The sequence below is a fragment of the Orcinus orca genome, chromosome 9 (assembly GCF_937001465.1).
Source record: "Orcinus orca chromosome 9, mOrcOrc1.1, whole genome shotgun sequence".
Taxonomy (NCBI): domain Eukaryota; kingdom Metazoa; phylum Chordata; class Mammalia; order Artiodactyla; family Delphinidae; genus Orcinus; species Orcinus orca.
Window position 1 is genome coordinate 23,405,137 of NC_064567.1, and position 26,400 is coordinate 23,431,536.

Consider the following 26,400-nt stretch of genomic DNA (forward strand, 5'->3'; position numbering starts at 1 on the left):
CCGTCTCCCAGTATCCTGTGGCTGATCCGGGGATGGGAGAGACGAGCTGAATCTGGGCAGCCGCGTAGAGTGGCCGGTGGGAGAGCATTGCCAGCGCGGAAAGCCTAGCGGACTCCCTCCCGCGAGCGACCAGGTCCCCGGCACTCGAGTCCCGCCCCCGGCACGCAGGCCCCGCCTCGGCGGCCCCGCCCCTTCCCCGGACCAGACTGGGCTGCGCTCACTCCCTAGCCCGGGCCGGGGAGCCTCTAGGCGGAGGGGCTCCCGCCCACCCGCCCTGAGCCGCGGCGTCCGCATGGAGGAGCCGCGCGCTCCGCCAGCCGGGTCGGGGCCGCTCCCACCGCCGCTGCAGGGAGGCGGAGCCGCCGATGTTCCGGAGCCCGGAGCCCGGCAGCACCCGGGACACGAGACGGCGGCGCAGCGGTACAGCGCCCGCCTGCTGCAGGCCGGCTACGAGCCTGAGAGGTGACGCCCAGGGCAGAGCGCGCGGGGCGCATCCGGGGCGGGCGCGGCGGCTCTGGGAACCAGGCAGCGCTGCGGGGGAGGGGAAGAGTAGGTCCCACCACCCATGCCTTCTTACCGCCTCAAGCTCTCACTTCCTGAAACCGGGCTCAGATGCCCCGCACCCAGCTTTGGTTGGGGGATGCAGGCGGGCAGTGTGGAAAAGGTTCAGTGCTGTGTTGCACCGGGGAGCAGGTCGGAAGAACGATCCCTAAAATTTTAGTCCTGGATCTGACCTCAACTACACACCTGAGCCAAGTGGCTCCAACTCCTGGGGTTCAAACCGAGCGTATTGGAGTCCATGTCCAACTTTGCTTACTCCTCCTTAGCCGTTTCCTCCTAGAACTATCTTCAGAGTCTTCCTGGCAGGTGTAGGTGTCCAGATGGAGGGCCTCCTCGGAGTCGAGTGAGGACACCGTCCCCTCCTCACCATTCACTGAGGTCTGATGAGGCGGCCAGTGCAGCTCACCCCAGGGTCTCTCCTAAGATTCAAAACCCCCTCTGCCCTTACCCTGCTGGGGTCTGTTAGGGTCACTGGAGGAAGAGTGGAGGTGTTGATCTGGGCCCCAGGGGACTGACTGAAAAGGAGACAGTGGCTAATCTCTGGATTGTATCGCAGCTTGAAATGCAATCCCACTGTCCTTCCGGTCCAGAGGATTTGGACTTCTTTCCCTGTCCCATCTGTTGGTGCTCAGCAGCTTGGGGAGGTGACCTGGAAGCTGGGTTTGGGGGGGTGGGGTGGGCGGTGGTCTGGGGGAATTAGCCCTGCAGCTCTGCCCAGGGGTTGGCCTCTTATGTAAGAACTTTTAACGGCTTAAGGGGCTGCTGGGTGAAGGCTGGCCCCTCCTGCCCCCGCAGGCTGGCTCTCTAGAATTGACAGTGGTTCTGGCAACTGTATCCTTCCTCCCATCCTAGAAATCCAGCTACTGGGGCTCAGGGTCCAGGGCAGTAGAGAGAAGCTACAGGAGGTGAGAGAGTGTGCTGGGGCACACGGGACCTTGATGGAAGCAGTGCCTTGATTGGAGAAGGTATTGCAAAAGTATCATTTCAGAACACCAGGAGCATCCCTTCTCCAGATTGTACTTCTGCACCTGTACTATCCCCACACCCCCACCAGACTCTGAAGAGTCTGTGTAAAACCTGAGACCCAGCCAGGTGGTGTAATGAGATTCAAAACCTGCTGGCTAGACCTCCATCTGCCATCACTAGCTTAAAGCTGTGGGAAGAGGACAGGGTTCCGTGAGAAGTCTAGGTCTGAGGCCAGAGTTATTGCTCTCTGGCTTGAACTTGGGCAAGCTATGTCCCCTAACCCAGGTCAACAGTGTTATTAGCACTCCCCCACCCCACCTCTCCCCTTGGAAGTGTTTTGAAATCTTGTCCCTTCAAATAGCCCCAGACTAGAAAGAGACCTCTGGGCTCCCTGCCTGGTTATGGGTGCCCCCCCTGTCCTAAGGAAGGGGCTTGAAGGGGCTTGGGTCTGTTCTGTTCCGTTGCCCTCGCAGCTGCTAGGTGTGGAGCCTCAGGGGACCAACAGCCCTTCCTCGAGCTGAGGAGGCCACTGGTTGCCTGGTGTCTCCTCCCCATGGAGGAAGCAGCGGGGGGGAAGATCAGGAAGAGGGAGGAGGAAAGCTGGGGGGGGGATTAACAGTTTCTGGAAGAGGACAGCCTAACCCAGGGCTGAGCTCAGCAGCTTAGAGTAATGAGGAGCCCTGACACAGGTCAAAGCAGGAGGAGACGGGTATGGGGCTGTGAGGTCTGTGGCCGCCAGGAAGAGGACTCTCCCCACAACTCAGCCTGGCAGCCTCCTCCTCTGGTTCTGAGTTCTACGCTGGGGCAGGTGTCATGCTAAGGTCAACTGAGATGGCAGAACCCAGCTGCTGTCCTGGGCCCCAGCCCTGGTGGAACCCTGAATAGTACCCTAGTTGCAGGAGATAGTGACCCAGGGCAGGTCCCTCAGGGACCCAGGGAGACCACAGGGGTAGCCCGTGTGCTGTGCCTGCAATGCTATCCTAGCCCCATCCTTCTATGGCTAGAAAGGTGCCCAGGACAGCCCTGAGTGGCCAGGTGCTTTCTGTGGCTGGTCTCACTGCTCTGCCTCCAGGTGGCCGGTAGGAGGTCCTAGTGCTGGTCCCCTCAGGATAACCCTCCTCCCCATATGGCTCAGGCCCTCCGGATGAGTCTGTGAGTGCTGAGGGATCAAGTACGTCCCAGGCATCCCTAGCAAGTTGGCCCCAATCCCCACTCAGCAAAGAACCCCAGCAGGCCCTCTCCCCCCTTCTCAACACCAGAGGGCCTCCAGAGGCCCCCATCAGGAGCCTCCTTGGGGCTCCCTGGGTGGAGAGGGAAGGTTGGGCGCCTGTGATTTTTCTGGGCCCCCCCAGTAAGAAAGAGGGCACTGTGGACATCTGTGAGCCCCCTGCAGCACTCTCAGCCTCACAGGCCTCATCACCCCAGCTCTGTGGGAAGCCTCCCCTCCCCTCTGCACACAGATGGAACAGGCTGTGTCTTCCTGGCAGGGTCCCCGGGCGTCACTGGGGGGGCTGGGCATCCCAGGGAGTTTCCCTTGGGCCTGGCTGCCACCACACTGGTGAGAGGTAAACAAACCCAGCCTCGAGGGCTGGGGATGGAAGGAGTACCACAGACAGCCGCCTTGCCAGAGAGAGGACTGTGTCCCTGGCCCGGCTTTCCCTCACTTCACCGAGAAATGAGCCGTAGGGACCATAGGAGGACAGAGGGAGGAGAGCGAGGCATTTGGGCCTGGGGCAGAGGGTGTGGGGGAGGGGTGGAAATCACTTTCTGGCTTCTGGTCAGGCAGTAGCGTTAGTAGTTCTGGTCACGCAAAGAGGGAGGGTCTGCCCGCTGACACCCCACCTCCTCCCATGTGAATCAACTTGCTACCTGATCTTACTACCTTCATGTAGAAATCTGGGTCTTGCTGGGCATCCAGGGCCACCAAATGTCTGCTTTGGGAAATTCTCAAAACTTCCCTAGCCTCTGCCCTAATTTATATGTATACATACTTGCCTAGGCCAGGCCTGTGATCCTCCCTCACCTTCCCACCACGCTACCCTCCCAAATAAAAGCAAACTTTCCCCTCTGGGGTTAAAACCTACGGTATCCACACTACTTTTTGATCTGGGGATGAGACAGGACGTAAGACTGAAGCATTGGATCAGGGGTAGTACCTGTCTCCAACCCCTCCTGAACTGTAGGTTTTGCATCTGTAAAGCAGGGGTGGGGTGGGACACCTAATAATTGGCAATTAGTAGATTGTAGAGTAAATGTGATCATTTATGAAAAACGCCTGTAAACTGCAGAGGGCTCCAAGGCCACCCAAAGGTCAGGGATTGTCATTGTTAAGGGTGCCTGACCCGTAGGACTGATGCCCGGTTGTGGGGAGCACGGGCGGGTGCACTGCCCGGAGGGTACAACCTCAAACTGCTGCGTTGGGGAGCTGTCAGCCCAAACCAGTTCCTCAGGGCTCCAGGCCCTGGTTAAAGTCTGAGCCTTAGTCTTGGGAAAGGTAAACCGTGTGAGAGGTAACCCTGGGGCTGGGGAGTAGGGCCAGGGGAGACTCAGGCCGGCGGGGTCGTATGGCTTGGGGTGGCCCAGGATGCTGGCGGGCCTGGGGGAGGCGCTGCGGGGAGCCTAGGAGGCGGGACGTGGGGCTGTGGAGGGGGCGTGTCCCGGCCTGGCTCAGCCCCCTCCTCCCGTTGGGTCCACACGTCCTCCCCCGCCCCGGTCCCGAGTGGCCGCTGTGCCACTGCAGGCGGTCCTGGGCGTGCGCGCGGCGGCGGCGGCTGGGCCGGGCTCCGCGGGGCTCTTTGTGCTGTTCCGGGCGGAGGAGGCGGCGGGCTCCCGGGGGAGGGGCGGGAGGGGAGGGCGGCGCCCTGGGCCCGCCCCGCCGCTGCCGCAGCCCCCGCCCCCGGCCCTCCCTGCCCGCGGCGGCAGCGTGGCCGTGGCGCGGCGTCAGCAGTAGCAGCAGCGGCAGCAGCGGTAGCGGGGTGGCCCGCGCGGGTGTTTATGTCGGGTCGCGGTGTTTTCTGGCAGCATGGCGGACTACCTGATCAGCGGCGGCACCGGTTACGTGCCCGAGGATGGGCTCACTGCGCAGCAGCTGTTCGCCAACGCCGACGGCCTCACCTACAAGTAAGCGCTGGGGGCCTCGGCCCTACCTGGGTGCGCGCACTAACGCGCCGTGATCCCCCCCCCATTCCCGGCCCCGGCCCTGCACGTGCACAGCTCCCCCCTTGGTGACGCCCGCGTCCCCGGCCCGATTCGAGCGACTTGGGCGGGGGGCGGGGGAGGAGGGCTGGGCAAGGGAAGGAAGGCGGCCCGCGCCGAGAGCAGACGGACGTGGCACAGCGACATCGCGGCCCTCGGTGCCATGCCCCGTTTCTGGCTAGATCCGGGTCCGGCCTGCCCGCTTCCTCCTCTCACGGGCATCTTGGCCGCATGGAGGGGCCTTGGGGCGTGTGGGAACGCGAGATGTGGGAGTAATGGAGACTTTTCCCAGACCTTGGTCCACGACACCCTCTCAACTCCCAGCGTCACCACGAGGGCAGAGGGGGCCCTGGAGCCCAGCTAAGGCAGCTGCTTGGGTGTTGCCCCCAGGAGATGCCCAGCTGGGCAGATGGGATGGCTCTTTTTTTCCACCGTCCAGTCCAGCCGTCTTTTCACTTGTGCCCCTGGCTGCCTACAAGTTAGTACTGGTGCCCCTCGGGCATGAGTATTCTTTGACTATCACCCACCCAAGCCCACCTCACCCAGGATTTTTGAGGAGGACAAGACCTATCCATTTGCCTCTGGCGTAACGTGCTTTTCCGTGGGCCCTGGGCCCGTTGTCCTGTTGGCTGCAGGCCTGGCACTAGCTCTTCTGTTGGCTGCAGGACTGTGATGCCAGGAAAGAGCATCAGGACCTGGGACTGGGGTGGAGTGAGGATGCTGGTGAGCCAAGAGCATCCCTGCCCCGTCTCCTGCCAGTTCCTGCCTTTGCCTGTAAGCACTCCTGCTTGGCAGGCGGTTTCCCTGGACACCAGGATACCCAGTCACTCCTGAGGAGTGTCTCCTCTTCCTTGTCAGAGTAGCTGGGGTGTGGGCCAGGTGAGGGGTGTATATAATACCTAGAAAATGCCGAGAGGCCCAGACTCCAGCATTTCTTCCCTGCCTCTAAGTGAGCCACAGAGGCCTCTTCACTACAGAAGAAGGGCCGCCAAGGGACAGGGGCAGTGAAGATTCTTTATTTCTTTGGTGGTCTTTGATGAGGGGGGATAGAGTATCTATGATATAGTTTCCGTGGAGTCTCCTAGGGAAATTGTTGTAGGCCTTGGGGCAAATTAAAGACCCCACCCCTCCCGTCCACCCCATAGCTTTTCCTTCCTGCCCTGGGGTGCCCGATGGCTTTGCTTAGTCTGGTTGGGGGTGTTCCTGAACACCATGTGGCATTTGCTTTTGGTTGTGTCTGTCTAGGCCCTGTGATTTCAGGGAAATTGAACCTGTCAGGGCTCCTGGGCAGTGACACTGTGCTTTGCCTTACCCACGCAGGCCTGCATTCCCTTTCCGCGCTAGTGTTGACCACTGCCATGCTTTGGCTGGGCCCCCAGCGTCCTGGTCCTAACTATAAGGCCCCTTCCTCCCCTTTCCCATCCCAGGCCATGTCTGTTGGCTGCTCCCGTCCAACTGGGCAGACCTTTAGCAACGCCTGCTCTGTCAGAACATGCCCCGCACTCAGCCCCCTGGGGTCCCTCTGTGCTGTTCTGAACCGTGTGTGACTCAGCAGCCCTGGCACTGGGCTGTGCAGCTTGTCCTGTGCTGTGTGGTGTTCATGCCATGCTGCCCTACTAAACTGTTCTCAGGTATATTCTGTGTTTATTTATTGTCTCCCTCTCTCAAGATCGAGAAGTTTTCAAGGGCAGGCACCATATCTGCTGTGTGCAGCATTATGGGAACGTCTAGGTTCCTAGACGAACTCTGAGCCCGAAGGCAATGGACATTTGGGGCCCACTGCCTTGGTGGCGCCCTAGGACCACAGAGCTTACGCTGCCTTTGGCTCTAGCTCTCTGGGCTAAAGTCGACAAGATGCTAGCGAGGGGCATGAGGGTGGTTCAGTCCTGACATGGCACGGGGCTCAGAGGCTCTGCCCGTCTCCCCACCCCCGTGCTGCTTCCCCTGGCGTGGCAGGCCCTGCCCTTTTCAGGGACCCCTCCTCACCCAGGAACAGTCACTCTCCTCTCTTCACAGCGATTTCCTGATTCTCCCAGGATTCATAGACTTCACAGCTGATGAGGTGGTGAGTACCTCTTCCACTGATGGGGTAGAGGGGCTGTGTATGTGGTGCCAGAGGCTGATCTCTTGCTCAAGGGCGGGGTGTGGGAGAGACTTTTTCTTTCTTTCTTCCTTCCTTCCTTTCTTCCTTTCTGTGTTGGGTCTTCATTGCTGTGCGCGCGGGCTTTCCCTAATTGCGGCGAGCAGGGGCTACTCTTCGTTGTGGTGCGTGGGCTTCTCATTGCGGTGGCTTCTCTTGTTGCAGAGCACAAGCTCTAGGCGTGCGGGCTTCAGTAGTTGTGGCACGTGGGCTTGAGTAGTTGTGGCTCGCAGGCTCTAGAGCGCAGGCTCAGTAGTTGTGGCGCACGGCCTTAGTTGCTCCGTGGCATGTAGGATCTTCCCGGACCGGGGCTTGAACCCGTGTCTCCTGCACTGGCAGGCAGATTCTTAACCACTGCGCCACCAGGGAAGCCCGACTTTTCTTTTTTTAAAAAGCTACACCTTGCCTCTTTTGCAGCTTGTGGGATCTTTGTTCCCCAACCAGGGATTGAACCCGGACCCTCAGCAGTGAGAGCGCAGAGTCCTAACCACTGGACCACCAGGGAATTCCCGGGAGAGACTTTTCTTGGGAATGTGGTGGATGGAACCTTCAGTGCTGTCAGAGAAACTGGCACAGTCAGTGGATTATGCCTAATGGGTTAGAGGCAACTATGGGGATTTGGGGATATCCTGAGAGGTGGGCCTGGCCTGAGGCCAGAGGGCTCACTGACAGAGCCTGAGGTGAGGTTCAAAAAGGCCCAGAGAGGGGCTTCCCTGGTGGCGCAGTGGTTGGGGGTCCGCCTGCCGATGCAGGGGACGTGGGTTCGTGCCCCGGTCCGGGAGGATCCCACGTGCCGCGGAGCGGCTGGGCCCGTGAGCCATGGCCGCTGAGCCTGCGCGTCCGGAGCCTGTGCTTTGCAACGGGAGAGGCCACAGCAGTGAGAGGCCCGTGTACCGCGGGGGCGGTGGGGGGAAAGGCCCAGGGAGGAGGTGGGCATGCACGTGGGTGTGGCTGCTTTATTACTTACTGGATTTTGTCTGAAGTGCTAAGCAAAGACATCATAGAGGCCAGTAAGATTATGGAGACTTTGGAAGAGGTGGACAGACTTGTCTGTGGATCCATGATATATAAGAACTGGCAAGAGGGTTTGAAGAAGTTAGATTGTGGGGCTTCCCCGGTGGCACAGTGGTTAAGAATCTGCCTGCCAATGCAGGGGACACAGATTCGAGCCCTGGTCCGGGAGGATCCCACATGCCGCGGAGCAACTAAGCCCGTGCGCCACAACTACTGAGCCCGTGCACCACAACTACTGAGCCTGCGTGCCACAACTGCTGAGGCCCATGTGCCTAGATCCTGTGCTCTGCAACAAGAGAAGCCACCGCAATGAGAAGCCCACACACTGCAACAAAGAGCAGCCCCTGCTCACAACTAGAGAAAGCCTGTACACGGCAACGAAGACTCAACACAGCCAAAAATAAATAAATAAAATTAAAAACATTAAAAAAAAGAAAAAGAGATGAGGTTTAAAAAAAAAAAAGAAGTTAGGTTGTGGACAAATACAAGGAAACAGTGCCTCCCTTAACTGGAGGGGCTCAGCAATAAACCAGGTGAATGACCAACGTCCTTTACACAGTTAACATATGACAAACCTACAGGAGCCCAGGGGCTAATACTGATGGGCGTAAGTCATTTCATGGAAAAGTTAGACTATTCTATCATAAATTAATACACATTAAAAAAAAAGTTTTTCTGTTGCTGTTATCATTGATATGTATTCAGGTCTGATTCTCATGAAATGCCAGAGGGCCCGAGTGTCCCTGGATCACTCATACGTTGGGGAAGCTCATGTCCAGCCTGTGTAGCCAGTGCTGACCCAGACAGATTTTTCAGGGGGAAATGAGGACTGTTCTGGATATATTCCCCTTGTGACAGCAGCCAGGAAGCCTTCTTGGTTTGGCTGTTCCGTTTCTGAGCACCCTGGCTTTGTGCCAGATTCTGGGCAGGGTGCAAGGAAGAGAGGGATGGGAGAAGCCCCCCTGGCCGTCAAGGGTCTCCCTGTCCTATGGCCCATGTCAGGAGGCTGTGGCTCTTCTCCTGTGCTAGGATCAGAGAGGAAAAGGGGCAGTTTTCTAGACTGCAGGGCCAGGATTCTCAGCCAGGGTCTGGGAATGGACCGCAGGGGCCTTTGTGTCTCCAAAAAATTATATAGCGAAGTCTGTGTCTGAGAGTTTTGAGGGCTAGGATCCACAGCTGTTGGCCTGAATCTCAGAGGAATCTGTGATCTGGCCTTGGCTGCCACTCACAGGCAAATGCTTCCTGAAAATCCTTGCAGTCCTGAGCTCTCCCTTGAGCTGCAGACCCTTAGTCACCTATTCCCCTGGATTGGATGTCTGATAGACTGCTTCCCACGCCTCCACATTCCCAGTGCCCAGCATCTCCCACCTGGACCTGTCAGCAGCCTCCCTGGTGGTCTCTCTGTTTCAGGCCTGGTCACCTAGAATCCCATCCCCACATCGGAACCCGAGTGACCTCTTTAAATCAGATCATGTCTCTCCTCCGCCTGAGGTCCTCCAGTGGATTCTCATCTCAAAATTGAATGCAGGCTCCTTTCAAGGCTGCATATCCTTGACCCGCCCCCTGCCTCTGAGCCCTCAGCTCCCGCCTCTTTCCCTTCCCTCCACTCTGCTAGCTTTTTCTTTCTTAAACGCACCTCAGGGAGAATTGGAATCAGAGGCGGGGTTTCACACACAGCTCCCTCAGCCTGAAACAACAGTCCCTCTTTGGGGACTTTCTCTTGATTAGTTTTCATCTGTCGCCTCCCAGGAAAGAGGTTTCCCTAATCCCCACATTCTTTCTCCAGTGGTCACTTTGCCTCGTTTGTTGCCTTTGGAGCCATCACCCCAACTGGAATCGCCTCGTGCACGTTTCGTGTGTGTCATTTTTCCTTCCGAGTATAAGCTCTGGAAGAGGTAGCAGAGACCTCAGGCACCTTGCTCACTGCTGTATGCCCAGGGCCTGTCCTGGTGCCAGGTACATATAGCAGCTCAGTAAATGTCTGTCAAATGAATGATAAAACTTTTCACATAGCCTGTGTCTCCACCTTCAGGACCTGACTTCAGCCCTGACTCGGAAGATCACGCTGAAGACGCCACTCATCTCCTCCCCCATGGACACTGTGACAGAGGCTGACATGGCCATCGCCATGGCTGTGAGTTGAGCACCCGGGTGGGGACCCCAGGGCCAAGAGGACCAAGTGGGGTGGGCGTCAGGAGGAATTGGAATCAGAGGCGGGGTTTGCAGAGTGAGGAGGGTTGGCCCCCTGGCTCTGACCATTCTTCCCTTCAACCCCAGCTGATGGGCGGTATCGGTTTCATTCACCACAACTGCACTCCAGAGTTCCAGGCCAACGAGGTGCGAAAGGTCAAGGCGAGTACCAGGCCCGTCATGAGAAAGAAGATGCCCTCTGGCAGCCTCCGCCTCACAGGCCCTCCCAACCTCCCATTGCCAGCTCTGCGGGCCGGTGCGCTCCCTGGCTGGTGGCTGTGGGGTGTTGTCTGCCCTTCTCCACAGTGGGAGCGCAGGGCTCAGCCCTCGTTTCCCCACTGTCCTCTTGCCCCATGGCGGGCCCTGGCTCCCCTGTGGCACAGCCAGGAGACCCTCGGCCCCCTGTGGCCAGACTGTACACACCTCCAGCTTTCTTCCAGCCTTTTCCTTCCCCTGTCTCTGCCCGCAGAAGTTTGAACAGGGCTTCATCACGGACCCTGTGGTGCTGAGCCCCTCGCACACCGTGGGTGACGTGCTAGAGGCCAAGATCCGGCATGGCTTCTCTGGCATCCCCATCACTGAGACGGGCACCATGGGCAGCAAGCTGGTGGGCATTGTCACCTCCCGAGACATCGACTTCCTCGCCGAGAAGGACCACACCACCCTCCTCAGTGAGGTACCCGCGGGGCAGGGAGAGCATGGCTGGGGCAGAGAGGACCGCACATCCCGGGGCCTCAGGCCGGTGCCTGTGACCAGGGACCAGAGGGAGGCCTGGCTCCCTTCTCTCTCACCTGCCAACCTGCAGGCAAATGTTCTTGCCCCACAGGTGATGACACCGCGGAATGAGCTGGTGGTGGCTCCAGCGGGTGTGACATTGAAAGAGGCAAACGAGATCCTGCAGCGTAGCAAGAAAGGTACCAGGGAGGAGGCGGAAAATGCAAGACCCCCCCCTCCCCCAGCCCGGCTCCCTGTACCCCAGAGCCCCCTGTTCCTTCACAGCCTTGCAGGTTGTCCCTGCAACTAGGCTGGGCCGCAGGGAAGGTTTGAATGATGTCAGGCTGGAGAGTGACTTCTGAGGTCTTTTTCCTGGCTCAGGAAAGCCCATCCCTTATTTGGCATCTTCACAGTATATTTCCCAAAACGACTAGTCCTGTGAAACACTCATGAAAAAAGGGCTCCGTGTTCTTATAAGTCTGAAAAATGCTGCTTTTCTGTATTCCCCATCTTGCATAAAGAATTGTACGTTACTTTATCAAAGGCTCTGAGAAGTCTTGTGGTTAAATTTATTTGACATTGAGGCTGTTGACATAATATTCATTAGGTCCCTGTGGGACCTACTGGGAAATGCTCCCCTGGCCCGTACTGGATTGTTTTCTGGGGTGGTGTTGGGCAGGACACACGTTCCTCCCTGCAGGATAGCCTCGTGTTTGTGCCCTAGCTAGGAGTTTTTTGACCACTGTGGCCTGTGGCCCTTCAGGGGAAAGGCTGCCAGTGCTCAGGGGCTGCCCACTGAGCCTGGCCAGGCCACAGGGCAGGAAGAGCTCCAGGAACTGGGTTTCTTTGCTTCCTGTTCCTTGGGCAGAGAGCCAGGTCCCTAGGAGCGCTTCCTGGGTGGGTGCTGTCACCTAGTGGTTAGTTTGGGTACTGCAGTGGAATCTCTGGCCTGGTCCATTTTCATTCTCACCATCCCCCTACCCCACCCTCAGAAGCCTGCTCCTTCAATTCACCCCTGCGTTCCTTGTCAGGGAAGCTGCCCATTGTCAATGATCGAGATGAGTTAGTGGCCATCATTGCCCGCACTGACCTGAAGAAGAACCGGGACTACCCTCTGGCCTCCAAGGATTCCCACAAGCAGCTGCTGTGCGGGGCGGCCGTGGGCACCCGTGAGGATGACAAATACCGCCTGGACCTGCTCACCCAGGCGGGCGCCGACGTCATAGTGCTGGTACGGACACTGCCCTGGAGCAGGGGCTGTTCAGTAGAGTTGAGGCTTATGAAGACCAGGTTCACCTCTAATTAAGCCCGGGGTCAGAACTGAGAGGGTCGCTGGTACTCTGACAGCTCAGAACAAACTGGGACCCCTCTGGGGGCCCTTCGCGCTCATAACTTGGCCCTAATAGTTACCACTCACATTCAGTGAGCACCTCCCACTTGCCAGGCGCTGCACTAAGGCGTTTATGCAGATGAACTCAGTCCTCACAACAGCCCCCTGAGGTACGATCACCATGCCCACTTGTCACAGGGGGAAACCGAGGCTCAACAGGTTAAGTAATTCTGTTTGGTTCGTGAGTTGGTGGGAAGTGGATACGATCGCAGGCACCATCTCTTTGCTGTGAGAACCAGTCCATATTGTGGGTATGAAAAGGCTTTGTCTGCTGTGAGACTGTATGTTAGGGGTGCTTAACCTTTGGGGGAAGGCAGGCCCCTTTGAGACTCGGCCGAGAACTGTCCATTGTCTTCCCAGAAAAACACAAAGGTGTGTTCTCATGTATCTTTGATACAATTTCAGGATTTGTCCACTTAAGACCCCCTCCCTCAGTGAGGATTGTCAGCCCCCAAGCCTAAGCTTTCCTGTCCCCCTTCTCACAGGACTCATCCCAAGGGAACTCTGTGTATCAGATCGCCATGGTGCACTACATCAAGCAGAAGTACCCCCGCCTCCAGGTGATTGGGGGGAATGGTGAGTGCTGGCCCTTGCCTCCTCACTGTGTAACCTTTCTCTGTCCTTTGGCATTCCCTGGTGATGGCATCGCTCTTGGCATGGAGGGGCAGGGAGCTGAATGAATGGGCTTTGGTCACAGTAGGTGAAGGGGAGGTGTAGACTGGGGTCCCAGGAAGCCCCCGGGCAGGGCAGGGGCAACCCATCCTCACACTGTTCCTCCTCTCCCACTCCCCCTCCCCCCCAGTGGTGACAGCAGCTCAGGCCAAGAACCTGATTGATGCTGGTGTGGACGGGCTACGTGTGGGCATGGGCTGCGGCTCCATCTGCATCACCCAGGAAGGTGGGTGTCAGTAGGAGAGTGAGTGACTGCCACTTAGAACACCCCAGTCGCCCTCCACAGGCCCTGGGGCCTCAGTCTCGCTCCACAGATGCACGCGGAGTGCTCACTCAGCCAGGCCCCTTTCTGGGATGGTGGGTTCAGGGGTGACCCAGGCTCAGACTCTGCCTGTCTAGCCCACTGACTTGGGGGGAGGCAGGTGTAAGATGAGGCTACCGTGAGTTTGGGGTGTGTGCCAGTCTGCTTCTCAGATTCTGGTCAAGGAAGTCCAATCTGCAGGCCCAAGACTGATGTATCTGGCCCCTTGGTCACGTCTGGTCGTGTCTCCCAAACGCTGAATGACCCATTTGGTCTTCTCTGCCCCAAACATCTTCCCACTTTGGTCTCTAAGCCTCTGCTTTTAACTGTCTACCTTCGCATTAGCTGACCCCTGAGGTGAGATGTGGGCCTTCTCCACAAATTAACAGATGTTAATTGAGGACCTACTGTGTGTCGGGCGTTGTTCTAAACCTTGGGGTGCAATAAGAACAAAACAAACAAAGGTACCACCAGAGAAGTCTTCTTTTCTCCTTTATCCAGCCTTGCATCCATCCTTAGATAAGTGCTGGTTCCTTAGAGTTCTCGCTTAGAAATGTAACATGTAAGGACCTTGGACAATTAAACTGAAAGAAATGCAAGCCAATATCCCAAAGGAGGCTGTGAGTACCTAACTCTAGTAACTTTGTAAGGGAACTAGTGCCTGGAGAGAGGTGAGGCTGAGGCCAGTGCTGATGCTGCCGCCGGAGTCCCCGTAGTGCTCTTGTAGGTGGGGCGGTCCAGGTTCCTGGAGTGCGCTCCCCTGGTGTTATTTGCTGCCACTTATGTTTCTGACACATTAACGTCCAGCCCTGTCCCTTCTCCCAGGTGGAGGCAGGGCACAAGGAGAAAGGGGCCTGTACTGCACCTGGCTCCCCTTGCTCTTGACGCCTTTATCTTGTGTACTGTCCCCAGTGATGGCCTGTGGTCGGCCCCAGGGCACTGCCGTGTACAAGGTGGCTGAGTACGCCCGGCGCTTCGGGGTGCCAGTCATAGCCGATGGTGGCATCCAGACCGTGGGGCATGTGGTCAAGGCCCTGGCCCTTGGTGCCTCCACAGGTGAGGGGGCAGGTCTGCCGGGGATTGGGCAGGCCGGTGGGGGGGCGGTTGGGAGGGCCATGGGGCTAGAGGCGCTGACCCCCCGACCACTGCAGTGATGATGGGCTCCCTGCTCGCTGCCACCACGGAGGCCCCCGGCGAGTACTTCTTCTCGGATGGCGTGAGGCTCAAGAAGTACCGGGGCATGGGCTCGCTGGACGCCATGGAGAAGTGCAGCGGCAGCCAGAAGCGCTACTTCAGGTGCTACTTCGGGCAGATCAGCTCCCAGCCTTGCAGGTCCACCCGAGCCTCTGGCTGCCCAAGGTGGCACCCGGTCTCCATGCCACAGTTCTGGAACCCCCGGCACAGGGCCCGTTGCAGACCTGGGGTAGCGCCGGGGCCACCTCACTCGGAATCCATGCTTACTTATGCTGTAGCCCAGGGAGCGGCGGCTTTGGGGGTCCTTCTGGGTGGTAGCCCCTCTGCTGGTACCCTCGAGAGGTGGGGTGGGGTCCCCTGAGCCATGGTGGCGGGGCTCAGTCTTCCCGCCTTCCGTGCAGCGAGGGAGATAAGGTGAAGATCGCGCAGGGTGTCTCGGGCTCCATCCAGGACAAAGGCTCCATTCAGAAGTTCGTGCCCTACCTCATAGCGGGCATCCAGCATGGCTGCCAGGATATCGGTGCCCGTAGCCTGTCTGTCCTGCGGTGAGTGCTACGACTAGAGGGGCAGCGGGTGGGGGGCATCAGGGAGGCTCCTGGCGCCCCCGTATTTCCCATTTCCTTTCTCTCTCTCTCCTCCACCCTTGGTGCCCCTGACCTGCACCACTTCCCTGCCTGCAGGTCCATGATGTACTCAGGAGAGCTCAAGTTTGAGAAGCGGACCATGTCAGCTCAGATCGAGGGTGGTGTCCACGGCCTGCACTCGTAAGTGTGGCAGCCTCCTTGCCCCAGCTGGCTGGCACTGGGTCAGGCAGGTGGGGCCGTGGTTCAGAGGCTGAGCCGAGGTCTCAGGGACCCCGAGGACCATCTGCACCAGGGATGGAGGCTGCTGCAGGATGACCCCCATCACCCTCTCCTACAGGGCCCAGCCCACCGTGAACCCTGTCCTTTAGTCCCCACGCAGGCAGGCCCTCCCATCCCCTCGGGCACCTCCCCCGAGCCGGGCATGGGAGATGCGGCCTCCAGCCCCTCCTGGGCTCCCCAGCCCTTGCTTGCTCAGAAGCTTGGTGGCTGGTGGCAGGGGCTGGCGGTGCTGGGCTCTGGCTGGTGGCGGCACCAGGCAGGCAGGTGGAGGCTGGGGGCATGAGCCCTTGGCGGGGAGAAGGGCAGAGAGACAGATGCCAGGGCCGGCGCTGGGGCGACCGTGGGCGGGGGCAGTGCTAGTTGGCAGCAGTAGTTGCAGGCATGCAGCCCCGCCCTGGTCGAGAGGGCCTGTCCCCCCAGGCATAGGCGGGCATCTAACCTGTGTCTCTTTCTGCCCCATCCTCCCGTAGCTATACCTTTCTGCCGTGTAAGTAACCGCGCTGCCCGGGCCAGGCGTAGAGTAGAGCAGGGGCAGTCTGGGTGGGGCCTGGGCTGGGGCGGGGCGTTGGGTTGGGGGCGTGCTGGGGTGTAATCGTGGGACATGGGCCCTAGTACTAGCATCTTGCTGGGGGCAGCTGGCGGTGGCCCCTCCTCCAGAGGAACCGTCCCCTCCCGGGGTGCAGAGAGATGTCCCTGACCACAGGCCTGAGGCTGTCCTGTCTTGGACTGGACCCAGTGACCACAAGGGACCTAGGCCACAGTGCCTTCAGGGGTGGGGTGGAGACGTGGGAAGCAGAGGCTCAGATTGGCCTGACCTTGCTCTGTGAGGATGGGCCGTGCCTTCCTGAGCTGTCTCTCCACCCCGGCACTGAGGACAGTCCACCAGCTGCGGCTGTGGCCAGAAGGAGCATGGCTGTCCCTGGGCCTGGCATGGTTCTTCCGGGAGCCTTGGCCTGAGGCGGACAGAGGCACGTGGCCTGCTTCTCATTCCCTCCCGCCCCCTGTGGCTGACAGGCAGAGGCTTCTGCAGCTCACTGCCTCTCCTGAGTCTGGGGGCCACCCGGCGGCCCAGGGCTGGCCTGGGCAAGGGGGTCTGGGGTGGTGAGGCCACCTTCCCGCATACCCACTCTCAGTTTCCCTCTTGCCTTGTGCCCACAGTTATGAGAAGCGGCTGTACTGAGGATGGTGGTGGAGGCCCAGGCGGCGGAGGGGTCATGCCCCAGGGTCCCCCTTTGGGTACAGCCTCCCTCCATAACTGAGTGGTCCACAGATTTGCACTACTGGTTCCCCAGCTCCTTTCCAGGGAGAGAGGAGGGGGGGCCCTGAGGGTCTGCGGCCCCTCCCTGGGCTTCCCCCACAGAGTCAGGACTGCTCCCAGGCCGGGCTGCCCTGGGAGCCCCCCGGGTTCCCCCTTCTTCAGTCCCCCTGAGCCCAGCCAGCCTGGGCTCTCAGGCCCTGCGCCTGCCTCAGGTCTTTCTTGCTGCAGCCTGCTCCGGCCCGGCTCCCACCCCTGGGACACGTGGCCCCTCCTGGCTTCTCCTGTAGGGCACCTCCCTCCCTAACCCCCACCCCAGAATCGGTGCTCTCCTGGCCCTGCCTCTGGCCCCTTCCTGGGCTGCTGCCCCCTCAGCCATGTGGCACTTCTGGGCTCCTGACCTAGGCCAGAGGGAGGTCTCTGCCCCCTACCCCTGGCCCTGGCCCTGGGGAGGAGGCGGCCCGTCGTTCCTGGCTCGCCCCCACCCCCAGGTGGACCGTCCCTGCCCTCTCCTCTCAGCTGTGGACTATCCGGGCCCTGCTCCTCAGGCCGCCCCGTCCCTGGCCCTGGGGAGGAGGCGGCCCGTCGTTCCTGGCTCGCCCCCACCCCCAGGTGGACCGTCCCTGCCCTCTCCTCTCAGCTGCAGTTGAAGGCTTTAAGTTTGCACACTTTGGGGTCACAGTTGCGTCATTGTATGTTAAATATTCTGAATAAATCAAGAGGTTTCAACGCCTCCGCCACCCTGTCTCTGTCCCTTGTCTGCTGGACAGCGAGCCCCTCCCCTGGTGGTAAGCTGGAGCCCAGAGCCCCATCAGAGCCGAGCCTCCCTGGGAAGGTGGCGAGAGTGCTGCGGCACTCCAGGGGGTGCTGGCGCAGGTGGGCCGCGTGGCGCAGGGTCCCCCAGGCCTGCGCCCACACCGGCTTGCCCGGCTGCTGCCAGCTGGCCAGCAGCTCCTGCAGGCAGGCCCTGTCGCAGAGGGGGTCGTCGTGGCTGTAGAAGACTAGCGTCGGGGGCCTCGCGGGCGGCTGCCAGAAAGCGCTCACCGCAGCCTCGTAATGCCGAACGGTGCAGCCCGCGCGCAGGTGGAAGAAGAGCATGGCTGTGGCCCTGACCACCGGGCCCAGGGCCTGCGGTCTCATCAGCTGAGACACACCTGTGGGTACCAGGGAGAGGGGGCTAGTGCCCATTGTCATGTGTGGCTCAGGACCCGCCTTCTGGTGGGGACAGCACTGACACGTGGGCTGCTGAGTATCCCTAGAGTAGGGGGTCCTGGGATGTTCACATTGCCTTCTCTGCCTCTGTTGTAGTTGGGCAGCGGGCACCCAGCTGTCCCACCAGGTACAGACACCATTCGGGGCAGAAGCAAGGAAGATGGCCTGGGAATGCTCTGGTGGCAGGAAGCAGAGGGGGCAGAAGGCCCTAGCTGTGGGTAGTGAAGAGCTGGAAACATCCCCATGACTGCCAGGGAGGGGCTCCCTCAGCCCACTCTTGGCATCCTGGGCCGGTAACTGCCCTCTCCCAGGCCCTTCCTAAAAGAGCCACGTGGCCTGGAGTCAGCCTCTCTCTGTGGCATTTTCCAGCTTTGTGGCATCTTCAGGGACAAGAAGGAAAGTGCTGGACTGTTGGGTGGGTTCAGAACTGGTTCAGCAATGGCTCCAGGAGTTGTTGCAAAGTGACTGGGTCATCGAGAGTCCCCAGAGGCCTTGTGCCCTGGAATCTGTGGCCTTGGTGAGCACCTAGGAGTCTGAGGTGACCCAGCTGGGTGGGAGAAGGATGTCTGGATACCAGGAGATTGTAAAAGATGAGAGGGGATGGACCAGAACGAGGCCATGTTTCATGGTTTGTCTTCCACACTGCTTTACAAAAACCATCCAGGAAGCAATTTGACCAGGAATTGATATAGAAAAGATCTAAGGATTTTTAGAGAAATTCCCAGTCACTCTGCATGAGTTTTCCTTTTGAACTAGATGTAGTTGGTCAGTTAGAGCTGAGGAACAGAATGGGTTACTTTGTAACAATAACCTTCCTGTACTTGGTATGTTAGCATTAGTTTGGTCCTTCTAGAGGAAGTTAGAGCACAGTGGTCCTCAAATTGTGGTGGGTATCAGAATCACATAGAGAGCTTAAAAAGCCAGAGGCCCAGGCTCACTGAAATAGGATGGGCTCTGGGCTTCTGAATCATCACTCAGCACCAGGTGATTCTGATATTTACCAAAGTTCGAAAATCACTGTTGTAGAGGAAACCTGTGTGCATCCAATTACAGTTGGCCCTTGAACAACGTGGGGGTTAGGGGTGTTGACCTTCCACGCAGTTGAAAATCGCATATAACTTTATAGTTGGCTCTCCACATCTGCATATCTGTTCCGCATCTGCAGATTCAACCAGCCTCAGATCCTGTAGTGCTACAGTACGTATTTACTGAAAAAATCCCCATATAAGTGGACCTGCGCAACAGGTCAAACCCGTGTCGTTCAAGAGTCAACTGTACCCGATTTCTGAGACTCTGCAAAGCATGTGTCCTAAGAAAATTTCAGAAGGCACAGCACCTACTTCATGGCCTCACTGTGGGGATTATGTGAGTGAGTATGGAAAGTTACAGGCGCTTAGTAAATTAGCCTTGATAGAGGCTGCAGATAAAGGCACGCCAGGCTGGACCCAGACAACACGATCACTCTGCGTTGTAAATTCAGCCACAGTGGGGGAGGCCCAGATGGGACAAAACAACAGATGCTCCGGGTAGGAAGGCCACATCAGGTGGACGGTCAGAGGAAACCCAGAGCCGCATTTGGGACAGACGCAGATCACAGACCCCTTGGTCGGCAGAACTGCCTGTCCGCCTGGAGTGCAGCCTGGTTTGTGTGGCCCAGGTGCCCCCTCACCCTTGCCCCGCACACTCACCCAGCGCCATGCGGTCCAGGCTGTCGAAAATACGGCACCTCAGGCACTGGGCCACGCTGCTGTGGCGCCCCAGGTCCTGGCCCACGAGCAGGAGAATCTGTGCAAAGGTGTAGCCACCCAGGGAGAGCGCGTGCATCACCAGTGGGCGGCTGGCCAGTGCCCCAGGCCCTCACAGCAGCGCCAGCACTCGGGGAGCTTGCCCCAGGCCCCGGTGCGGGCACAGGAAGCAGCTCAGCGTGCTCTCCACGGCCAGCACGTCGCAGCCGCAGGCCAGGAAGGGCTGCAGGTACTTGGCCTGGGCAGCGGGCTGCGCCCCCAGCCATAGCAGGAGCAGAAGCATGGGGCAGGGCCCCCGGGGCCCTAGAGGGCCCGGCTTGCAGTACAGGTGGATGGGGCAGGGGAGTTGGGTCGCCGTCACATCGGTGGGGGTAGCAGCGGGGCCGTGGCTGGTGCACCCTGGAGGACAGGTGAAGAGTGGTGGTTGGCCCTCAACTCTGGCTCCACCTTTCCCCACCCATCGCTCTCCGATGGCACGACTGGGTAGTTCAGGAGAGGTCGGATTAGCCCTCTGGGGGCCCTTTAAGCTTCTGTGGTTCTAATGCCAATCAGGAGCTGGTCAGCACCCCAGCTGCATACAACTCAGCTGCCCTCAACCTTTCCCTCCACCCACTCCCCTCACACCCGGAAGTGCAGTCTGGAGAGGAGGCGGGACCAGCCCCGGGGGCTGGTGGGGAGGCAGCGCCCCCCTCCACTCTTATGAAGAGCTTTTTGCTCCTTCAGTATCCCTCCAGGTTTGCAGGGCCACACACGCCCCAACTCCAGCATCTCTGTTCCCCCGCCCTGCTTTACCCACAGGCTGCCCCCCATCTGGAGGTTGAGGGGCCAGTTCTATCCACCCCAGTGCACCCCCAGCAGCCCTTCTGCCTGCAGCTGAGGGGAGTTTGGAGTAAGGGCATCTGGTCAGAGGGTAGTGCCAAGGTCAAAGGATGCAACTTCTCCCGGGCCCCTGCCCTACTACGCCTGCTCGCCGTACCTGTCGTCCTCAGAGCAGTGCCCCTCACCTGCAGGGTTCGGACTCACCTGCATCAGCCTCCTCCTTTACCACCTGGCAGCTCAGCTCGGGAGGGAAGATGGGCGGGGTCAGGGAGACCTTGGTCCCCAGCCTGCCGCTCCACGCCCTCTTAAGCCCATTGGCGGCCTCAGCTTCTGGGCTGGGAGCCAGGGTGTCTGGCTCCCAAGGCATCCACATCCCCAGCTCAGTTGAAGTCAGGGAGGAGGCATGTGGGTTGCAAGGGGCAGTATTACCCTGGGACGGGTAGACACCAGCCTTTCCCTCTCTGTGTGCCTCTGCCTGGGTTTCTCCACTTGTGATCCTAACCGGGGAAAGAGGAGCACCCCCCCCCCAGGCACCCCAACAGCTTCCTGTCTTTTGACCCCACACGTCAGCTGCTCCACCTCACCCTTCACCTTTCAGGGCAGGATGACCTCAGGATGGCCAAGCACAGGGGCTGCCTCAGGCAGGAATCCAACCCAGGAGACCTTGTCTCTCATAGCAGAGGGCTTTTTGCTTCTCCCTCTTCTGCCCCTTGCGCCCGGGAGTTCCCTCTGAGGCAGGATGATCTGAGGCTCCGAGGGGTTTGTCTGACATGCTGTCAAGGTAGGTAGGGAGGTTCTCCCCAGAGAAGAAAAGATAAGTCAGGACTAGGGCATCAGGGGCTGAGCCGCTGGAAAGGAGGAGGGAGCCAGGAGGGGATGTTGCGTAAGGACCTGGCTGTGACCCTGCACGTCACTCTCCCACCCCCAATTTTAACCTCTTCCTCCCTACTGCTCCCTCTTGGTGGAAAGTGGACTAATGAGAAACAAAACGTGTGTCTGCACTGCGGGGTCCGAGCTTCAGGAAATCAATTAAGGGGAGGGACTTCCTTCGGACCCCGCACTACCAGAGCCCTCCGGCGTCCTCGTCGTTCTCCGGGAAGGACGTGGCTCCCACTCCTCCCTGTGGTTCACAGTGCTTCCAACTCCTTTCCGTGCCTCTGGCCTCTGGGAAAATGTAGGGACAAACAGTAAGAAGGACCTTTTATGGTGGAGATGCTGTGAGGAGAAGAGGGGCGGGGCAGAGAGTGTTCTCTGCTCGGGGATGCGGGACTCCCGGGTCTGGGTGCTTTAGGAGCAGTGCGGCACTGCACCCAGCAGGTGGCGCAAGAACCCAACGACCTGTGGGACCCCAGGGAACCCCGAGTGGGGTAGTTTCCTGGGCGACCGGCAGCCTTTCTGAAAGCCCTGCCCTTGGCAACCATTCCTTGGCTGCCCACGTCCATAGTAAAATTTGGCTTCTGAAGGACAGGATGGGGGTAAAATAACCTAATCTCTCAGAAAGGAGAGAGGCTGGCTGGGGGGTGGGGAAAGGAGTCTGAAAGCCCCGCCACCTGCTGTCATTTATTACTAAGCAACAGCCACTGTGGTAGGTGCATCTTACCCTCAGCAACCCTATAAGGCAGTCACACCTATCCCTTTGCTATGGATGGGGAAAATGAGGCTCAGAGAGACAAAGTGTCCCGCCCAGGTCACCAGCTGATAAGAGGTACACCCGGTTAGGAAGCTGGGCCTGCCTGGATGTCCCCCTCCATTCCACTGCACCTCCTGGCGGGTGTGAAGTGTCCAAGCCCCCAAGGGAAACTGGCATGGGGGGTGCTGGGGGTCAGAACTTGTTGGGAGACCAGGAGAGCATCCACCCCTCCTAGCCCGGCTGTCCTTTCCTGGCCTGGGTGGGGAACCCTTCTGCTCAGGGCTCCCCTCACCTTGCGGGGGCTCCCCTCTGTCAGAGACCACAGAGTTGGGGAGGGGAAGGGATTTAGGGCTTCTGGAGGTTATGTGAACCCTCTGGAGAAGCCAAGGACAGGAGAGCTCACCAAGCAGGACACAAAGCTGGAGCCCAGGGCTATTCTGGGGAGAAGAAGCAGGAAAGGATTCCACTTTAGCAGTTGTGCAGAGGAGAAAACCGGCCTCAGCTGGGTCAAGGGACAGAGATCGGGAGGATTCAAATTCAGTTCAGTGATCGGATCTGGTCTCAGTCCCTGTGATCTCGTGTCTCTGCCTGTTCTATGTCTCCACCAGGACACTGACCAGGATCTCGTGCTGAACATAACCAACACCCGACTTCTGACTCCCTGTGTTAGTCCTCCAGAGAAACAGAACCAGTAGGAGGTAGGCACACTATATTTATTTATGCCTGAGAACAGGAGAGCCATCCAGTCTGAGTCCAAGTCTGGAAGCAGAAGATCCATGTCCCAGATCAAAGACTTAGGCAAAGAGAGCAAATTCTCTCTTAGCCTTTTTTTGTTCTATTCAGGCCTTCAGCAGATGGCCCACACTCAGGAGGGCAATCCACTTTACCCAGTCTTACAGATTCAGATGTTAATCTCATCCAAAAACACCAGCATGAATACCCGGAATGTTTGACCAAATATCTGGGCACCCCATGGCCCAGTCAGGTTGACACATAAAATTAACCATCACACTCCCTCACTATCCTCCCAGACCTTTCCTCCTTAAATCTACCCTGTCTGGAGAATAGCAATTCCATTCTATAGTAAATTTCCACAGTAAAGCCTGGTAAACTCCAGGCTTTACTATGGCCTGCAAGGCCATGTGTGATCTGGCCCCAACTACGGCAGACCTTGTCTTCTATCCCTCTCCCCTCACCCATTCTGATCCCACCACACCAGCCTTGCTGTCCTCGAATGCTTCCACCAGGCCTGAACCCTCCACTTCCCCAGAAATCCACAGAGCTCACTCCTTCACTTCCCTTGGGTCTCTGCTCCAGCAGCATCTTGTGAGACAGACCTTCCCTGACACCCTGTACAAAATAGCAAACCGCTCTGCTTCCCCCTCCGCTGGCACTCCCTCTTCCTGCTTTGTTGTTTTTCATAACACATCACAAACATACTCTCTGTTTACATGCATACGGTCTGTTTTCCCTCATATGTTTTCATCATCGAAAGCAGTGTTACACATAAGTACTTGTTGAATGAGTGAATGAATAGGTAAAACACATATTCATCATCTAATACACACCAGTAATTGTAGCAATGCTGAGATGCAAAGATAGGCAGGACACCATGTTCCCTGGAGGAACTGGGCACCTAGCAGGGCAGATAAACTTGATGTTCTACCTGTGGGCAGTAGCGTGTATACATGTGATAACACAAAGACCAGCTGCACTTAGAGGGTTTACTCTATGCTGGGCACTGTATTGTGTCATTTAATATAGCCCCGTGAAGTGAAGACTCTTTCCTCAATTCCAGAGGAGAGAACAGGCTCAGAGAGACAAGGAGATTTGCCCAAGGTCACCCAGCTACTCAGCCACTGAGCTGAGATTGTGACCCCATCACTTGCTCTCTACCCCCAAGTCCCTCCTCCTCCCACTTTCCTAGGGGAGCCCAGGGGTGGAGAGGGAAAAAGAAGAGAGGAAGGGAGTGCTTCGTGTCCCACAGGAGAGAGGTAGAGCAGGACGAGCTGGCAGAGGGCCCTGGGTGACAGGGCACCTTGCCAACCCCTGCTGGCCTCCCCCTCCACTGCTGTGGCCTCTGCAGCCCCAGGGGCTGACTGAGCTCCCTCCCCTGGCACCAGCCTTCTTTGCTACAACCCCACCCTTGCCTGGGGCCTGGCTACACGGGGATCCCTTTCTGGCCCAGTGAGGCATATAACCTCGGGTTGACAGGCGTCCGGATGCCAGGGCAGCCTGGCTGGCCAAGGGTGAGGTCACGGGCTGAGCACTCCATGCCCAGCCCCTCCTCCCTCCCAATGCAGTCTCACTCCTTGCCCTGCCCTGCAAAACTCCCCCTCCGGCCTCCCTCCTGCACCACAGCCTCGCCCCATCAGGCTCTGGCCTCCCCTGGCAAGGCCTGGTGTATTAGTTTACTGTGGATGCTGTAACAAATGACCACAAATTTAGCCTCTTAAAACAACACGAATTTATTATCTTATAGTCTGGAAGTCAGAAGATGAAAATGGGGACTTCCCTGGTGGTCTGGTGGTTGAGAATCGGTGCTTCCACCAGGGGCGGGGTGTGGGTTAGATCCCTGGTTGGGGAACTAAGATCCCGCATGCCACGCAGTGTGGCCAAGAAAAACAAAAACAAAAACAACCAAACAAAAACAACCAAAAAACCAAAACAAAAAAAGAAGATGAAAATGGATCCTCCAGGCTGTGTTCCTTCTGGAGGCCCTAGAGGAGAATCTTTTCTCTTGCTTTTCCCAGCTTCTAGAGACCACCTGAATTCTCTGGCTCTGGACCCCTTCCTGCATCTTCAAATCCAGCAGGGCATCATCTTCAAATCTCCCTGCCTTTCTGACCTCTGCTTCCATTGTCACATCTGCTCGACTCTGACACTCCTGCCTCTGTCTAGTACGGACTCTTGTAATCATTGAGTCCACCTGGATAATCCATAATAACGGCCCCACCTCGAAACCCTTAATGTGGTCTCATCAGCAAAGTCCCTTTTGCCATCTAAGATAAGAGAGTCACAGGTTCCAGTGCTTAGGATATGGGCAGTTTTGGAGGGCCGTTATTCAACTTACCGTGCCCAGCCGGGCCAATGGCACATTTACCTGAGCCTCGCTCCGCGCTAAATACCGTTGACACTATCCCACGCCATCCCGGTGAGGCGGTCATTGATCTCCACTGTATAAATGAAGAGACTGGCCAACTCCAGAGCCTGTGGGCTGGCTGTGATCCCAAGGCTGCCTCCTCAGATTGGAAATGAGCCCCTCCTTCCTGGGAACTCCCACATGGGCCCCTCTGCTTTTGCTTTGAGTCCCTTGGGTGTGCATCTTGGTCTGGCCTGCAAGCTCCCAGAGGCAGGGCTTGTGTCTTAGCTCCTGGGGCCCTGGCATGGTGCATGGAGGAGTAGGTAGGTGGGCAATATCGGGATGGGAAGAAGAGAGAGGATTTTGTGGGTTGGGGTTCATGGATGGGCTCTGGCGGACCCCCTGCCATGCGTGTCAGGTTGTATGTCTATTTTTCTGGGCAGCGGGAGCAGAATTTCCACCAGATTCTCAGGAGTTCGACCTCCAAGGATCAAGAAACCCTACTCTGGGGCTGGCCCTCACCCCCCCTTTCCGGGGCTCCCTTCTCTTAACCGGACTGTTGCTGGCGCACTCAGCACCAGGGGCCAAGGCCAAGAAGGCTGTGAGGTGTCGCTGGGACGAGGGGCTGGTCCACGGTGCACACTGTGAATGGCACGGGTTTAGAGGCTCCACCTGCGGTCCCTTCTCCCCTGCAATCAGTCAGTGATTCAGTATTTTTTAATTAATTAATTAATTAATTTATGGCTGTGTTGGGTCTTCGTTTCTGTGCGAGGGCTTTCTCTAGTTGTGGCAAGCGGGGGCCACTCTTCATCGCGGTGCGCGGGCCTCTCACTATCGCGGCCTCTCCCGTTGCGGAGCACAGGCTCCAGACACGCAGGCTCAGTAGTTGTGGCTCACGGGCCTAGTTGCTCCGCGGCATGTGGGATCTTCCCGGACCAGGGCACGAACCCATATCCCCTGCATCGGCAGGCGGACTCTCAACCACTGTGCCACCAGGGAAACCCTGATTCAGTATTTTTTGAGCTCTCACAGTAGGTCTCTCTGCCCTCCTCCCATGTCACTCCCTGCCCCTCCCTCCCACTGGCTGTGAGGGTCTGAGTGGGTGCAGCCCTCCCCTCAGGGCAGAGCGCAGCCTTGCCTGGGGCCGGGATGAAGTGGGCTGTCCTCACCTCAGCAACTTACTGCCCACCTCTGCCTTCCCTTATCGCCTCCCAAGCGCCTGCGTGCCCTGAATCTCCCGGGGCGGGGGGGGGGGGGGGGGGGGGGGGGGGGGTTCCGCCCTCCAAGCTTTTCCTGTTCTTGTCCTGCAGACGTGACCTCACCCTCCTATTGGCAGCGTTCAGGCCCTGAAAGAAGAAGGGTGAATGTTCTTCTCAGCTCTGCCCCAGACAGGACTGGAACGCAGGTCTCCCGGTTCCCAAGTGAGGCTGCTTCAGACACATTATTATTACTATTAC

General features: G+C 58.3%; 1 protein-coding gene across 13 annotated transcripts; it reads left to right on the top strand.

The window, feature by feature from the left end:
• The first annotated feature begins 251 nt into the window (after window positions 1–251).
• IMPDH1 (inosine monophosphate dehydrogenase 1) lies at window positions 252–26,400 on the top strand. 13 transcript variants are annotated; one of them, XR_007479059.1, is made up of 18 exons: window positions 255–462; window positions 4,549–4,647; window positions 6,739–6,787; window positions 9,663–9,832; window positions 9,890–10,010; window positions 10,154–10,228; window positions 10,536–10,742; window positions 10,893–10,980; window positions 11,812–12,011; window positions 12,656–12,746; window positions 12,973–13,068; window positions 14,056–14,199; window positions 14,295–14,439; window positions 14,739–14,882; window positions 15,018–15,101; window positions 15,671–15,687; window positions 16,079–16,946; window positions 17,068–17,195. XR_007479059.1 is itself a non-coding variant. In XM_033432541.2 (18 exons), the coding sequence occupies exons 1-18, from the start codon at window positions 293–295 to the stop codon at window positions 16,457–16,459; spliced, it is 2,091 nt and encodes a 696-aa protein (XP_033288432.1). In that variant the 5' UTR covers window positions 256–292; the 3' UTR covers window positions 16,460–17,195. The 13 variants fall into 13 exon arrangements, 12 of the variants coding, with proteins under 12 accessions (XP_033288433.1, XP_033288431.1, XP_033288432.1 ...); XM_033432541.2 differs by having other exon boundaries at window positions 256–462; window positions 16,079–16,168; window positions 16,359–17,195; XM_033432540.2 differs by having other exon boundaries at window positions 16,079–17,195.